This window comes from Otolemur garnettii, unplaced genomic scaffold, assembly GCF_000181295.1.
Source record: "Otolemur garnettii isolate 467f Iridium unplaced genomic scaffold, OtoGar3 scaffold00060, whole genome shotgun sequence".
NCBI classification, from domain to species: Eukaryota; Metazoa; Chordata; class Mammalia; order Primates; family Galagidae; genus Otolemur; species Otolemur garnettii.
The window spans coordinates 1144169-1160672 of NW_003852455.1; the positions used below are offsets into that span (position 1 = coordinate 1144169).

At 35.9% G+C, this 16504-nt stretch overlaps 1 protein-coding gene across 6 annotated transcripts in view; it reads right to left on the reverse strand.

Moving 5' to 3' along the window:
- The window catches only part of DLG1 (discs large MAGUK scaffold protein 1), a 322247-nt gene that overhangs the window by 83768 nt on the left and 221975 nt on the right, over nucleotides 1–16504 (reverse strand). For all 6 annotated transcript variants that reach the window (XM_023514828.1, XM_023514827.1, XM_023514826.1 and 3 more), the window contains 2 exons: nucleotides 5800–5917; nucleotides 1494–1650 (listed from right to left, as the gene is read on the reverse strand). In XM_023514828.1, the coding sequence (XP_023370596.1) occupies nucleotides 1494–1650; nucleotides 5800–5917 (275 nt within the window). The remainder of the gene's footprint in view (nucleotides 1–1493; nucleotides 1651–5799; nucleotides 5918–16504) is intronic.

Below are 16504 nucleotides of genomic sequence, written 5' to 3' on the forward strand. Positions count from 1 at the left end.
AATGCTTAAAATCCTAGCCCTCTGAGAGGCTGAGGCAGGTGGACTGCTTGAGCTCAGGAGCTTGAGAACAGCCTGAGCAAGAGCAAGACCCATCTCTACTAAAAATAGAAAAATCCTCGGGCAAGTGTGGTAACACATGTCTCTAGTCCCAGCTACTCGGGAGGCTGAGGCAAGAGGCTCTTTTGAGCTGAAGGTTTGAGGTTGCTCTGAGCTACAATGATGCCACAGCATTCTACTCAGGGTGACAGAGTAGACATTGTGGCCCCAAACCCCAACCAACCAAACAAAAAAACCCCACTGTTGAAAAAAACAAATGCGGGCTCACAATAAAGTGCATCTGGATATTTGAGGAACATTTTTGCTTTTTACTGAGTTCTAATAGCATGTAGAGGATAGAAGCTAAAAAAAAAAAATGCTTCTGATAGTGATCCACTGAGAAACACAGAAAAAAAGAAATGAGAAACAATTAGAATGATACACAAGAAAGCCAAACTAAACTGAAATCATATACCACGTGAGTTAATTATTAAAAAACAAAAATAGAATGATTAAATATGGGCGTATACAAATAAAACACTAGAAAGAGCATGATCCAAATTGAAGCTTCCTAAGGCCTTTGCATCATAGTAGAGCTACAGATTGGTTTGCATCTAAACTTGTATGGGTAATAACAGCATAAGCACACAGACAAATTTACAATAAAAAGAGGAGAGAAGATGAGTCAAATATCAAGCAAAAAAGGTCAGAGAGCTATCACACTAATATCAGAAAACATAGATTCTAGGACAAAAAGAGACTCATTATATAATTATAAAAAATTATATGTTCCTAATAACACATTTTATAAAGACATAAAGAAAAAAAGCTAATACTACAAGGACAAACTGCTAAAACCACTATCATTTTGGACAACTTTAAGACCCTTTTAAAAAAATGCATCAAGCAAATAACAGTTTAAAGTATAAAGAAGTATACAAGTAACAAGCTTGCGTTAACAGACACTAGAGGACCTTGCAGTCAACAAATAGAGAATACTTTCTTCAAACACATTTATAAAATGTTAACTTCTTATAGAATATCAAACTATCAAAAGAAAATCTATTATCCAGAATATGTTCTCTTTTAACACTACAATTCCACAATTAAGTTGTAAAAAGTTCAGAAGATAACTAAGATATATCCATAATTAATTGTATGATATAAAAAATAAAATGACTTTTGCTGGGCACAGTGGCTCATGCCTAGTACTCTGGGAGGCTAAGGTGGGTGGACTGCTTGAGCTTGGGAACTTGAGACCAGCCTGAACAAGAACAAGACCTTGTCTCTATTAAAAATAGCAAAAGTTAGGCAAGACGATCACTTAAGCCCAGGAGTTTGAGGCTGCTGTGAGCTATGATGACTCCATGGCACTCCACCCAGGGTGACAGAGTGAGACTCTATTTAACAATAGGTCATAGTAAAAATAACAGATTATCTTGATTAACGTATCTTACCGATATAATACGATCTCCTTTTCTGAGTTCTCCACTCAGATCAGCAGGTCCTCCAGCCAAGATAAAGGAAATAAATATTCCTTCTCCATCTTCACCTCCTACAATGTTGAAACCAAGGCCTGTTGAACCACGATGAAGAACGACCTTTCTAGGTTCCCTAAAAATTAAAAATAAAATTTATTTATACCTTGGAAGTTTTATATAAAACCTCACATTTTATCAATGAGAACTACTTATTGATAACTTTTTTTTAATTGTTGGGGATTCATTGAGGGTACAAGAAACCAGGTTACACTGATTGCAATTGTTGATAACTCATATTACTAAACTGTAAAGAAAGCTAGATGAACTATAAAAAGCTTTTTGAAAGCTGTTTAATCTGTGGGATTAAACAGATTCTTTAAGCCTAGAGGTTAGACTTAGAAATCAAAAGGAAAAAAATTGAATTTTATATAAAAGTTAAAAACCTGTGTTATAAAACAAAAATTAAAGCACAAGGGAAAAATAATGTGGAAATTTAAGAAAAATAATATAAAGAGCCCATCAAGAAATATATATACACTCATGAAAAGTTGTTACACACACTTTATTGCCTATGAAATAGTCACTGCCCTTGCTACTTCTCAAAGGTTTAAAAGCAGCTATCCCTTTGTTTCAGAGAAAGTAGGCCTTTCTCTAGTCTCAAAGAGATAAATCACAACTAACCTAAATGAGTCAGGCCAATTAACTCTCTTTGGTATGATCAGAGTGTGGCCCTGTTCTGACCTCTAATAAATGAAGGAAAATTTTATTGTTATTTCCCAGAGAAAGGGAGGTACTAATAAGGATGAATCACCTTTGTTATCTTTCCCCCCTTAAAAAATTCCTCTAGAAACAAACAAATGATAAAATATCTTTACCAGCTTGGACACAGTGTAATCATCAAGGTGAAATCAAAAGTATACCACAGACACTATGGTTCTAAGATTATGATGTCTTAGAAATTCTTATAAAACTAGCAAAAATTTATTTATTTATTACTATTTTTCTAAGATTCATCTATTTTTTTCCTCATATTTAGAATCCCTGAAAGCTGGGCATAGTAGCTCATGGCTATAATGCTAGCACTTTAGGCTGAGCATTAGGATTGAGGCTGAGGCAGGAGGATTGCTTGAGGCCAGAAGCTTGAGACCACCTGAACGAGATAGCTAGACACCATTTCTAAAATAAGTAAATAAACAAAAAAGTTAGCTAGGAATGGTGGCATGTGCCTATAGTCCCAGCTGCTCAGAAGGCTGAGGCAGGAGAATTGCTTGGGCTCAGACACTGGAGGTCGCAGTGAGCTATGATAGTGTTATTGTACTCTAGTGCAGGCAAAAGAGTGAGCTCCTGTTCTAAAAAAAAAAAAAAAAAAATCTCTGAACTACATCTTACCATTGATATTTTTTTCCAAAATTGTTGGGAGTTATAGGTAGTTGTGTGAAAACCATTCATACCTTCTAGGACTAGAAAACTGCTAGCAGCAGTTTAGGATTATCATTTGAGATGTTTTAAAAATTTAATCTGATTATTCTAAAACATTGCAGAAAGCTATTGCTCACAAAAGGCTTAACAGAGTTAAAATTTTTTTAAAAATGAATTTTAGGGATCTTTCCATATAGTGCACAATTAATCTTCTTAATACTTTGTTGTCTCAAAACTTACATGGTATTTTCTAGTCATACAGATGTATTTCATGTTTATTCAACTTTGCTAGCTCACTTACAGGTAGGGTCCACAAAATTGTATTTGCTTGTCAAAAATAGCAAAACAAAACAAAATATTGCATAGGGAAAGAGTTTATGTACACAGTAGATATGTACACACATGAATAAAAAGAGAAAATAAAATCAAAATACAGGAAAGCAGTCAATTTAGAGGCAGCAGTATAGGAGAATCAGGGTAGGATAAGGAGTACAAGTTTCACTCTATTAGTGATGTTTTATTTCCTGTGTTAGATAGTGAACTCATAGTTTAGGGCTTCTATTGTGCTTTAGAATACATGTATACATTAAAATTTTATATCAGTAAGTAATGATCTAAAAAGTCCTGCTGAAATCTAATAATATTTCCAGAGGAAAAGACACTCCAAATAATTCGAAGTACATGAGAAGATGATGAACACTAATAATCATTAGGGAAATATAAATCTAAACCATGAAATAGTTTGATGTAACCATGTCAGAGTGTATAAAAGAAAAATCAGGATATTGTACCCCACATATGCATGAATGTTTCATGATCTATGTGTATTTGACTTAATGAAATTAAAAATAACACACAAACCATGAAAGGCTTTACACTTATGAAGATGGCTATAAAAAACCCACAAAACCCCAGAAACTAGCAAGTTTTGATGAGAATGTGGAAAAGCTGAAACTCTCATACATTTCTAGCAGGACTGTAAAATGATATAGACATTTAAACTATGGAGAAGAGTTTAGTGGTTCTTCAAAAAGCTAATATAGACTTACCATCTGATCCTTAGGTATATATCCTGAGTAATGAAAGCAGGGACTTGAGCAGATATTTGTATGCTAATATTTATCACAGCATTATTTACAATAGCCAAAAGGTAGAAATAGCTCAAGTGTCCACCAACATATGTATAAACAAAGTGTCTGGTATATACACACAACGGACTTTATGACTGAATAAGGTCATAAAAAAGAATTCTGTTATATTCAGTCATAAAAAAGAATTCTGATACATGCTGCAACATGGATGATTCTTGAAAACATGATAAATCACAAGAGGACAAATACTGTATGGTTCTACTTATATAAAACTGTCTAGAATAGACAAATTGATAGAGACAAAAAATAGATTAGAGCTTATCAGGGGCTAGAAGGACAATGGAATGGAAAGTTATTGCTTAATGGTTATAGAGTCTGTCTGAGGTAATGAAAGGCAGTGATGGTTGCACAAAATTGTAAATGCAATTAATGCCACTGGATTATACACTTAAAATATTAATAGTTAAGATGTCAAAGTTCATATTATATATATTTTCCATAATTAAAAAATTGATATAATATACCAAAAATTGTTGACTGGTACACTTTATTTTTTTTATTTGAGACAGAGCCTCAAGCTGTCCTCCTGAGTAGAGTGTTGTGGCATCACAGCTCACAGCAACCTCCAACTCCTGGGCTGAAGCGAGTCTCCTGCCTCAGCATCCCAAGTAGCTGGGACCACAGGCACCCACCATAATGCCTAGCTATTTTTTGGTTGCAGCCATCATTGTTGTTTGCTGGCCCCGGCTGGATTTGAACCTGCCATCTTAGGTGTATGTGGCTGGCGCCTTAGCCACTTGAGCCATAGGCGCCCAGCCGACTGGTACAATTTAAATGAGTGAAATTTGTGGTATGTGAATTATATCTCAATAAAGCCATAAAAATGAACTTCAGAACTATCAAAGTATTTGTATATTGTACTTTGTTTGGTAATATAATTGAAAGACTGTTTAGGGATAAATTGTGGAGAACTTCTAATGTTTGGGTAAAGATTTTTATACTTCATTATGTGGGCAAAGTAGTGTGATCATCAAAAGGAAGTGATAAAACACAACATTTTAAGAAGACAAATTCAGTAATCAACCGATTTTTCATAGTTAAGTATGGAAACACGTAGACTTGTGTAATATGTGTAATACTTCAAAATCCAACACAATATTCTAGACAAGAGTGAAGAAGGAGGAGGGACAGCAATGAAGGTGCAAATATAATTTATTTTTTAGTTTGTAATATATGCAAAGCGATTAAAGTCTTTATAGGCCATTAACTATTTTTCCCTCTTTACTGCCTTAAATAGGCACTATTAGCAAGTAACAAAAATAAACTGCCATGAAAAATATCAGCCTCAGAGCACTGCCTGAAAGCTACTTGTCTTGAATATTCAAATCATAAACAAAAAAGAACCCTATTATTTTCTAATTTTTATTCCAAACACAATTACTGAGCATGTATGAAGTTTCCAATACTGCAAACTCTTAAAGAGAATGAAAATGGTGAAAAAGTATTTTACATTTATTTAATATAATAATAGATACTATGTATATAGTTTGTTCAATAATTTGAACAAGTGTTTCATATAAATTATAGCTTTAACATTCAATGTGTGCCAATTAATGTCTTTTTTAATGTTTTTATTTTGGCATTGTTAGCCTTATTTTTGAAACTTCTTATTATTTTTTACTTAACAAACTCCTGATTTGAATAGCCAATTAAAATGTAATTTAATTTAATGTTGACTTTATTATAAGAAGGATGAATGTTAAATTCCTTACCTTGTAAGTTCATCATCTCCGAGCATTGCTTTAGAAACTGGTGAGTATCTAGCTGGTGATGCTGGTGTCTGGCCCAAGTAGGAAGATGGGCTAACATGATTATCAACAGGCTGAGAAGCTTCAAAACAAAGAAAGTGAAAGATACTTCAAGCCATTCAGTATCCTACTTATCCATTATTAATTTTAAAGTTAATACTTAACTCATACTCATTTCTTTGTATATCAGAACTTGGTAGAGAAGATTATTTGTCAGCTAAAAATATGGATGAGCTGTTTCCCAGTAAAAATTACTTTAGATGCTGAGAACACTAAGCAAACTTAGTCCATTTGGGTTTCTTTCAGAAAATACAACTAAAAAGGAGTTTATACTAATTTATTTATGCAGGGAAATCCAGCAAAGGATATTTAAAAAGACTGTATTAACAAAGACTAAGTAAATCTGAAGTATAGTAAACTTCATTTTTCTGGAAAGTTATTTTACAAGTTTCTACTTTAAATAATTATATATAGTCAGAATTTGACTTGAGAATAATAAAAACCAGAAGCTTAAAAATAAGTGAAAAACCCATGTTTTTTATTCCAGCTCAGATCTGCCAACCTATGTTATATATATTCTTTTTAATTCATTCATAAAAAAAAGGAAACCTGGTAAAAAGTAGAAATAAAAAAATAAGGAAAAACTATCTTTTGGTTCATTTTGATAATAATAAATATCATAGGTTGTCATTCTACCAAACGCTAAGAACAGGAAATTATAAGCTATTCCTGACCATGCTTTCCAAAGAGCCAGGTATGTAACACATTTTAATTGTAGCTTAGAGACACGACACTCTTAAATAATTTGAATCATTACCAAAACACACAGAAAGCAGTCTTTCATTTTATTGAGGCTTTTAACTATGATGAAGTTACAAAGCATTTCCAAATTAGTTGAAATATTTATTATGAAATATTAATATCTTCTTTCACATTACTGAGTACCAAAATGGACAAAGCAATGCAGGGATCATTAATTCAAGTTACTATTGTGGTCAGGTAAGTAACATAAAGGAATAAGGTGATCTCAGTGAAAGACAATAGAAAACTACTGAAATTGTAGTATATTAGAAAAATGCTTGCTCTATCAAAAGGATGCAACATCTATATATCTCTATCTGTAACCACACAAAAAGAAAAAAGTCTTCAATGTCTACTGATAGTATAAGGTTTGGCAACCTAGTACAATATCCACTATTATTATAAGTCTGAAGTACCTGACAGCAATTGTTTCCTATCCAGTTCATATTTAAGATGTTTTTTGGTGTTTGAGCCAAAGGACTTTCTACCAATGGCTCTTGACTTTTAAAGTCCAAACTCCTATTTATGTTGATATTTTGATCTCTTCCCATAACTCATGAACAATCTTAATAGGATCTAGAATGGTAAATCCTTTCCAGAAGATTTCAACTGACTTTGCCCAGACGCATTAGAGGAAAAAACTACCTAGGGTAGCTATAGCCTTATGAAATGTACTTCTTAAAGAATTAGACTAGAAAGTCAAAAGTAATCCTTGATCCATAGGCTGAAAATGGATGTTGTATTAGTAGGTATGAAAACAACATAAATCTCAAACATCTGTCAGAGCTCTTGAGTGACTAGGTGAAGTGTCAATGAACAGCAATATTATGGAAAGATTCTTTTTCCTGAGCTGTAGGTCAGAACAGTAGGATTAAAAAATTGAGGAAACCAGGGTCCTGGGTGAGTGGGTGCTGTATGTGTGCACCATGGCCAACTTGCTGATAAAGTTGCAGTGAGGGAACACACAGCAATGGTGTCAGGAGAGAGAACCCAGGTAGTCAGTGAGTGAGGGAGGGTCTCCAGAGTGGGTAAGTGGGACTTAGGACTGCAGGCTCTGGCTGGACAGAATCTGGCCAAGGAGGGGGCATTTGGATATAGGTGGAGCAAAAATGACTTGGAGCTTAGAGAGTGGGAGCCATTCACGGTGAGATGGGGAGAGAGTTAGGGCTCCAGTCACCTCTGGTTGGGATAACCTACCCAGAAACATCTCTGGGGGCACAGAGAAGCAGTAGGAGATCCCAGGACCCAAAGAAAAGGTTGGAAGTTCAGGAAGACTAGGACGGAGGGCAAGTGCCTAGGTTTGGGCAGAGGCAGCCCCTCCCACAAAGGATTAGGGACAGAAAAGGGCTGTCCTGCAGTTTTTTTATTTTAAACTAAGCAGCTTGCTAGACTTGCCTTGGTAGGGATTAAGTGAGTGAATAAACTCAGTGTACAGTGGTGGAGACTGAATACTGAGAGGGGTAGAACCTCAAATGGCTTGGCTACTAGTGGGGTGCCACCACTATGGGAAGACCACACAGGAGGACCAGTCCACAGGGTTCTAGTGCATGGTCGGCTCTGGTGTGCCAACTGAGCTTGGGCAACTATTCTTATGAGATGAATGGCCCTCTGTACCCTTGAGAAGGCCACTCTGTCATCAGAGACTCTGTTTGATGAGCCTAAGAAATCTGGCTTGAAGACCCTAATCTGACAAAGCAACCATGCCCTGATTGAGACAGGAAGACATGACCAGGTCTCCTCTGCAATGACAGAGTGGCTTCCAGCCTCCATCTTATACAGCAAAAACCACCTGTGTACTCTGTCTGCTAATACTGTAGCGCCACCTGGTGACCAGGCAATATATTGCAATATACGCACAGTTTCATTTTTGTTCCCTTTCTCAACTTTTTTCCTCAGTTTTTTCATTTTTTTGGGTTGTTACACTTGTTACTGTTTTTGTTTTGTTTTATTTTGAGTGGATGTATTTTTATTCTTTCATTTTTACTTTCTTCGCTAGCAAGGCCTCTTCCATTTTGCTACAGTTTTTCAGCCCCTTTTATTCTTTCTTTCTTTTTTTTTTGAGACAGAGTTTCACTAAATCACCCTCAGTAGAGTGCTGTGACGTCCAGGCTCACAGCAACTTCAAACTCTTGGGCTCAAGCGATCCTCTTGCCTTAGCTTTCCAAGGAGCTGGGACTACAGGTGCCCCCCACAATGCCTGGCTATACTTTGTTGTAGATGTCATTGTTGTTTAGCTGGCCTGGGCCGAGTTTGAATCCACCAACTTTGGTGTATGTGGCTGGTGCCGTTAACCATTGTGCTACAGGCCCTGAGCCTCTTTCTTCCTTTTTTATTTCTCTCCTTTTATCTCTCTTCTGGTAGAGAGATCATCTTTCCCACTTAAATTTCTCATAGACCTAAGATATCTCTTCTTTTTCTTCCTATCATATAATTGTATATTTGATTTTCTTTATTATTAATATTTTTTCTTTTCCTTATGAGTTGAAGGGTTACAGCATTCCTATAGATAAGGGATCACAGCATTGGTCTGGCTCAAGGAGGCCATGAGCTCAGGGTCTAGGGTGTTCCAGGTTTGGCCTGTGGAAAAATGGCATTGGTAGATCCCCTCTATGACATACTGCTGATTTTTTTCCATATTTGGAAGAGGGGGAGTCTTGCTTTCACCCAGGATGGTAAGGAGCTCATGACCAAACCAACTCGGCCCCCAAAAGTCCTATAGTTATGGGTATGGGTTAAAGCACCCTGCTGAACAATGTTCTCTTGTTGTTTTATTTCTCTCCTTCTTTCCTTTCATCCTCCCTTTCTATTCTTTTCTTTCTCCCTTCTCACTCTTTACTCTTTTCTTCTTTTTGACCTTATATCAAAAGTCTACTTTAACACCTAAGCTCAGAGATAAGGCAATTTAAAGTGAAGGAGGAAGTGAGAGGAAACATTAAGGGAAGGAAGTGAACAAGAATAAAACACACATGTGGAAGAACCAAAGGAAAAATGCTGGCAACAGGAAAAACCAGAATAGAGCAACCACCCCAAGGGATCATGAGGTAGCATAGAGGATTCCACCTATAAAGAATTAATGGAAATGACAGGGAATTTAAAATATAAATGGTAAAAAAAAAAAAAAAAAAGGAATTGATGAGAAAGTGGAAAATAACCAAAAGAAAATCCAAAAACAGAACCAAGTGAGGGATGAAAGATATGAAGAACATACAAAGGAGATGGCAGAGCTTAAGGAATTGAAGGAGTCAATCCTGGAACTTAAAGATGCAGTATAAAGTATCAATAACAGATTAGACCATGGAGAAGAAAAGAATATCAAAGCTAGAGAATAAAGCTCTTGAGCCAACTTAGCTGAAGAGGCAAAAAAAAAAAAAAAAAAAAGAGAGAGAGTGAAAGCAGAACATTTGCTCATACAATTATGGGACTTCACAAAGTGTTCAAACATATGAATTATATGTAACCTTGAAGGGGAAGAGGAATATCCAAAAGGAATGGAAGCCCTACTGGAGGATGTCATAAACGAAAATTTCCCAAGTATCATTAAAGGTTCTGAAACACTCCTTTTAGAGGCATATTGAACCCCCAGTCATCTCAATACAAATAGAGCATCTCCACGACACATTATCATGAACCTGCCCAAAGTCAAGATGAAAGAGAAAACTATGCAAGCAGCCGTGAGTAAGCACCAATTGACCTATAAAGGCAGATGCATCATAGTCACAGAGACTTCTTAGCTGAAATGCTTCAACGCAGGAGAGAGTGGTCATCTACCTTTAACCTTCTTAAACAAAACCATTTTTCAGCCCAGAATTCTGTATCCTGCTAACTAAGCATCAAAAATTGATGGAGAAATTAAATATTTTACTGATAAGTAAAAATTGAGGACATAATCCACAACAAGACCAACTCTACAGGAAATATTTAGTACTATTCTCTATACCGACCATCACAACGTACCACCAACAAAGTAAACACCCAGAAACTAAAGGACCAATCCTAGCTTCTGCAATAGTGCAAAGGATAAACTGAGCAACAAATTTTCACAAAATAAGATGAATAGAACTCCATCACACTTATAAATTTTCTCAATAAATGTAAATGGCTTGAATTCCCCACGGAAGAGATACAGGCTGGCCAATTAAATAAAAAAGCACAAGTCATCTATATGTTATCTTCAGGATATACACCTATCCTTGAAGGACAAAATGAGACTCAGGGTGAAGGATTGGAAAACAATATTGTGGGCAAATGGAAATCAAAAGAAAGAAGGGGTCGCTATCTTATTTTTAGATACAAGTGGATTTAAAGTAACTAAAGTTAAGGAAGACAAAGAAAGTCACTTCATACTGGTCAAAGGAACGATATAAGAGGACATTTCAATTTTAAATATTTATGCACCCAAATTTATGAAACAGACTCCTTAACTGGTCTGAGCAATATAATATATAAACATAGTATCTTGAGACTTTAATAACCCTCTGACAGAACTGGACATATCCTTTAAACACAGACTAAACATAGATACAAGTGACTTAAATGCGACCCTAGAACAAATGGGCTTAACAGACATACAAAACACACCACCCCAAAGCTAAGGAATACACATTCTTCTTGTCAGTTCATGGATCATACTCAAAAACAGGTCATATCCTAAGACAAGAATCAAATCTGAATAAAATCAAAAGAACTGAAATTACACCTTGTGTCTTCTCAGACCACAAGACAATAAAGGTAGACCTCAGCTCCAACAAAAATTTTCATCCCCACACAAAGGTTTAGAAACTAAACAACCTTATACTGAATAGAAATTTGGTCAATTAAGAGATAAAGGAGGAAATCATTAACTTCCTCAAACATAACACAATGAAGACACAAGCTACCAAAACCTGTGTAGTCATAAGAGGGAAATCTATCATATTAGATGTCTACATCTGCAAAATTGGAAGACACCACCACAGCAACCTAATGAATCTTCTTGAGGAAAAGGAAAAGAAAGAGCACTCTAATTCCAAACCCAGAAAAAAAAAAGAAATAACAAAAATTAAATCATAAATAAATGAAACTGAAAACAAAAGAATCATTCAGAAAATTAATAAAAGTTGGTTATTTGAAAAGATAAATAAAATCAATAAACCTTTGACCAGATTAATTAGAAATGGAAAAGTAAAATCTCTAATAACCTCAATCAGAAAAAAAGAAGAAATAATACTTTATACCATAGAGATACACTAGATTATTTCTGACTACTACCAAACACTCTATGCTCAAAAATTTGACAAGGTGGAGGAAATAGACCAATACCTGGAATCACACCATCTCCCTAGACTTAACCAGGAAGAAACAGGTCACCTGAATAGACCAACATTAAGCACTGAGATCAAAGAAACAATAAAAACACTTTCAAAAAAAAAAAAAAAAAAGCTGAGGACCAGATGGCTTCACACCATCTGGAAGTTTGAGAATTCTATCAAACCTTCAAAGATGAACTTGTACTTATACTGAAGAAACTATTACAAAACATTCAGAAGGAAGGACCACCCCCAATATGTTCTATGAAACAAACACCACCCTGATACCAAAATCAGGAAAGGACCAAACTAAAAAGGAGAATTACAAACAAATTTCATTAATGAATACTGATACAAAAAAAGTAATAAAATATTAGCAAACAGATTACAGCTACACATTTAAAAAAATTGTATATCATAATCAAGTAGGCTTTATCCCAGGGATGTAAAGCTGGTGTTTAAAAAACTCAAATCCATAAACATAATCCACCATATCTATGGAAGCAAAAACAAAGATCATGTGATACTCTGAATAGATGTAGAAAAAACATATGACAAAATACAGCATCCTTTTCTAACAAGAGCACTTAAGAAAATAGGCATAGGTGGCACATTCCCTAAACCAGTGGTTCTCAACCTTCCTAATGCTGCAGCCCTTTGATACAGTTCCTGTGGGTCATGACCCACAGGTTGAGAACTGCTGCCCTAAACTGACTGAAGCCATCTATGACAAACCCACAGCTAATGCCATGCTGAATGGAGTAAAACTGAAAGCTTTTCTATGTACAACTGCAACCAGACAAGGATGTCCATTATCACCACTGCTGCTACTCAATATAGTTCTGGAAGTTCTAGCCAATGGAATCAGACAAGAGAAGGATATCAAGGACATCCAAACGGGGGCAGACGAGGTCAAACTCTCACTATTTGCTAATGATACGATTTTATACTTAGAAAACCTCAGAGACTCAATCACAAGACTCTTGGAAGTAATAAAGTAACGTTCAAGGTATAAAATCAACATCCATAAATCAGTAGCTTTTGTATACATAAGCCAGTAACAGCCAAGTTGAGAAGCTAACCAAAGATGCAATTCCCTTCACAATTGTCTTCCCAAAGACACAATTCTCATCACAATTCCCTTCAATTTCCCTAAGAACATGAAAAACCTAGAATTATACCTAATAAAAAAGGTGAAGGACTGCTCCAAAGGGAATTATGAAACCCTACGAGAAATAGCAGAAGGTATTAATTAACAAATGGAAGAACATACCATGCTCTTGGCTGGGAAGAAACAACATTATTAAAATGTCTATACTACCCAAAGCAACCTACAGATTCAGTACAACCAACATCATATTTTGAAGAACTAGAAAAAATAGTTCTTTGTTTCATATGGAAGCAGAAAAAAACCCATATAGCCAAGGCAATTCTTAATAATAAAAACAAAGTTGGAGGCATCACTCTACCAGACTTTAGGCTATATTACAAGTCCACAGTGATCAAAATAATATAGTACTGGCACAGAAATAGAGACTTAGACATACAAAATCAAATAGAAAACCAAGAGAAGAAACTAGTCTCTTATAGCCAACTGATCTTTGATAAACCAAACAAAAGCATACACTGGGAAAAAGAACACCTATTCAACAAATGGTGCTGGGAGAACTGGATAACCACATGTGAAAGACTGAAACTGGAACTGCAACTTTTACCACTTATAAAAATTGTCTCAAGATTTTTAAAAAAGGAGTTAAATCTAAGACACAAAACAATAAAAACCTTAGAAGAAAGTGTGGGAAAAACTCTTGATGATGTTGGACTGGGGAAAGATTTTATTAAGAAGACTTCAGTGGCAATTATAATAATAACAAAAATAAACAAATGGGACTTAAACTGAAAAGTTTCTGCTTAGCTAAGGACACAACAAAGCAAACAGACAACCTTCAGAATGAGAAAAGATATTTGCATGTGACGAATTTGACAAATGCTTGATAACTAGGATTATAGAGAACTTAAATTAATCAAAAAGAGGAAATAATCCTAACTATCACTGGGCAAGAGACATGAACAAATGTTCTCTGAGGAAGACAGAGAAATGGGTTTGAACCCACCAGCTCTGGTGTATGTGGCTGGTACCCTAACCGCTGAGCCACAGGCACCAAGCCAAAGAAGACAGAGCAATGGCTAACATGAAAAAATGTTCATCATCCCCAACTGTCAGAGAAATGCAAATCAAAACCATCCTGAGATATTACCTAATCCCAGTAAAAATAGCCCATATAACAAAGTCCCAAAGATGTAGATGCTGGTGTGGAGGTGGAGAGAGGGGAACACTTTTACACTGTTGGTGGGAATGCAAACTAAAACAGCCTCTTTGAAAAGAAAGATGGAGAATACTGAAAGAACTCAAATTAGACCTCTCATTTGATCCCCCAACTCCATTAGTAGGCATCTACCTAGAAGAAAAAATTATTTTATGATAAAGACATCTGCACTAGATTGTTTATCATAGCTTAATTTACAATCACCAAGATTGGAAATAACCTAAAGGCCCGTCAACCCAGGAATGGGTTAACAAATTGTGGTATAAGTATACCAAGGAATACTATTCAGCCATAAAAGATGGAGACTTTACACCTTTTGTATTAACTTGGAATTGAATAGAAAAGCCAATACCCAATGTACTCAATACTAATATGAAGCCAGCAGATGATCTAACACATGCCCACATGAGAGAAAAACTTAGTTGACTTCAAGTTGAGAGAAGGGGCAAGAGGGGATGGAGAGTAGGGGAAGAGGGGAGAAGACTGGTGTGCTCCCATTTAATGGGCACAATGTAGGGTCACATGGCATACCTTCTGGATGTAGGGCACAACTACAAGAAGGTCTCTACCTAATAAATGCAAACATTATAACCTAGGTTTGTGTACCATCAAATTAATCTGAAAAAAAAATACATACTGGTCAGGGAGAGGGGAGTAGGGAAGATGGGGAGTCACAGTATATGGCATACCTCTTGGGGGTGAGACTCAATTATAAGAGGGACTTCAACAAATACAATCAGTGTATTCTAATTCTTTGTACCCTCTACAAATCCCAAACAATAAAAAAAAAAAAATAGATACCATCAAAAAATATTTAGGAAACCATTAGGTAAACGAGGTAAACAAATATGTTGTTATCTAGGCTTTGTTGTTTCATTTATAGAGCACAAATGGTAGATTTAAATTCTTAAGGGTCTTAAGATTTTCAAAATGCCAAATGAACACTGACACTGGCTTTAACTTAAAGTCACCAGCTACATTAGCCCCTAACAAGAGAGTCAGTTGGTTCTTTGAAGTTCAGCACAGCACTGACTTCTCTTTAGCTATGAAGTCTTACAAGCCCTCTTCTTCCAAAAGAAGACTGATTTATATACATTGAAAATCTGTTGTTGGGTAGAGCTACCTTCATCAATTATCTACTTTCATTAATTATCCTGGATAACTTACTGCAGCTTCTATATTAGCACTTGTTTCACTTTGCACTTTTATATTTTGGAGATGAGTTCTTTCCCAAAAGCTCACAAACCAATGTCTGCTAGTCTTACAACTTCTCTTCTGCAGTTTCCTTATTTCTCTCAATATTCACAGAACTGAGAAGAGTTACAGCCTTGCTCTGGATTAGGGTTTGGCTTGAGGGAATACTGTGACTGGTTTGACCTAGCCATACCACTAAAGCTTTCTCCACATCAGCAATAAGGACATTTTGTTTTCTTACCATTAGTGTGTTCACTGGAGTAGTACTTTTAATTACCTTAAGCAACTTCTTTGCATTCACAACTTGACTAATCGGAGCAAGAGGCCTAGCTTTCTACTTTTCTACATGCTTTCCTCATTAAACTTGACCATTTTTAGCTTTTGATTTAAAGTGAGAGAGCTGTGCCTCTTCCTTTCACTTGAACACTTAGAGGCCACTGTAGGGTTATTAATTAGCCCAACTTCAAAATTGTTGTGTCTTAGGGAATAGGGAGGCCCAAGGAGGGAGCGAGATGGCAGAATGGTGGTTGTCAATGGAGCAGTCCAAACACAATGTTTCTGAAGTTTGCCACCCTATATGGGTATGATTTGTGGTACCCCGAAACAATCTTAATAGTAATGTCATCACAGATCATCATAACAGATACAATAATAAAAAAGTTCTAAATATTGGGAGACTTACCAAAATGTGATACAGAGACATGAAATAAGCACATGCTGTTAAAAAAACAGCAACTGAGAGATTTGCTCAATACAGGGTTGCCACAAACTTTCACTCTGTAAAAACTGCTATGTCTATAAAGCGCAATACAGTGAAATACAATAAAACCAGGAAAGCCTATACTTTGCTTGCTAGTAAACTGCAGGTTAAAGCAAATTTCTGTGTTCAATTCTAAAACTATGAGAACACAAGACTATATTACTTGCATGACTGCTTTGGTGACTGCTATTTACATAAAAGTTTGAGAATCGGCTCAGCGCCTGTGGCTCAAGTGGCTAAGGTGCCAGCCACATACACCTAAGGTGGCAGGTTCGAATCCAGCCCGGGCCCGCCAAACAACA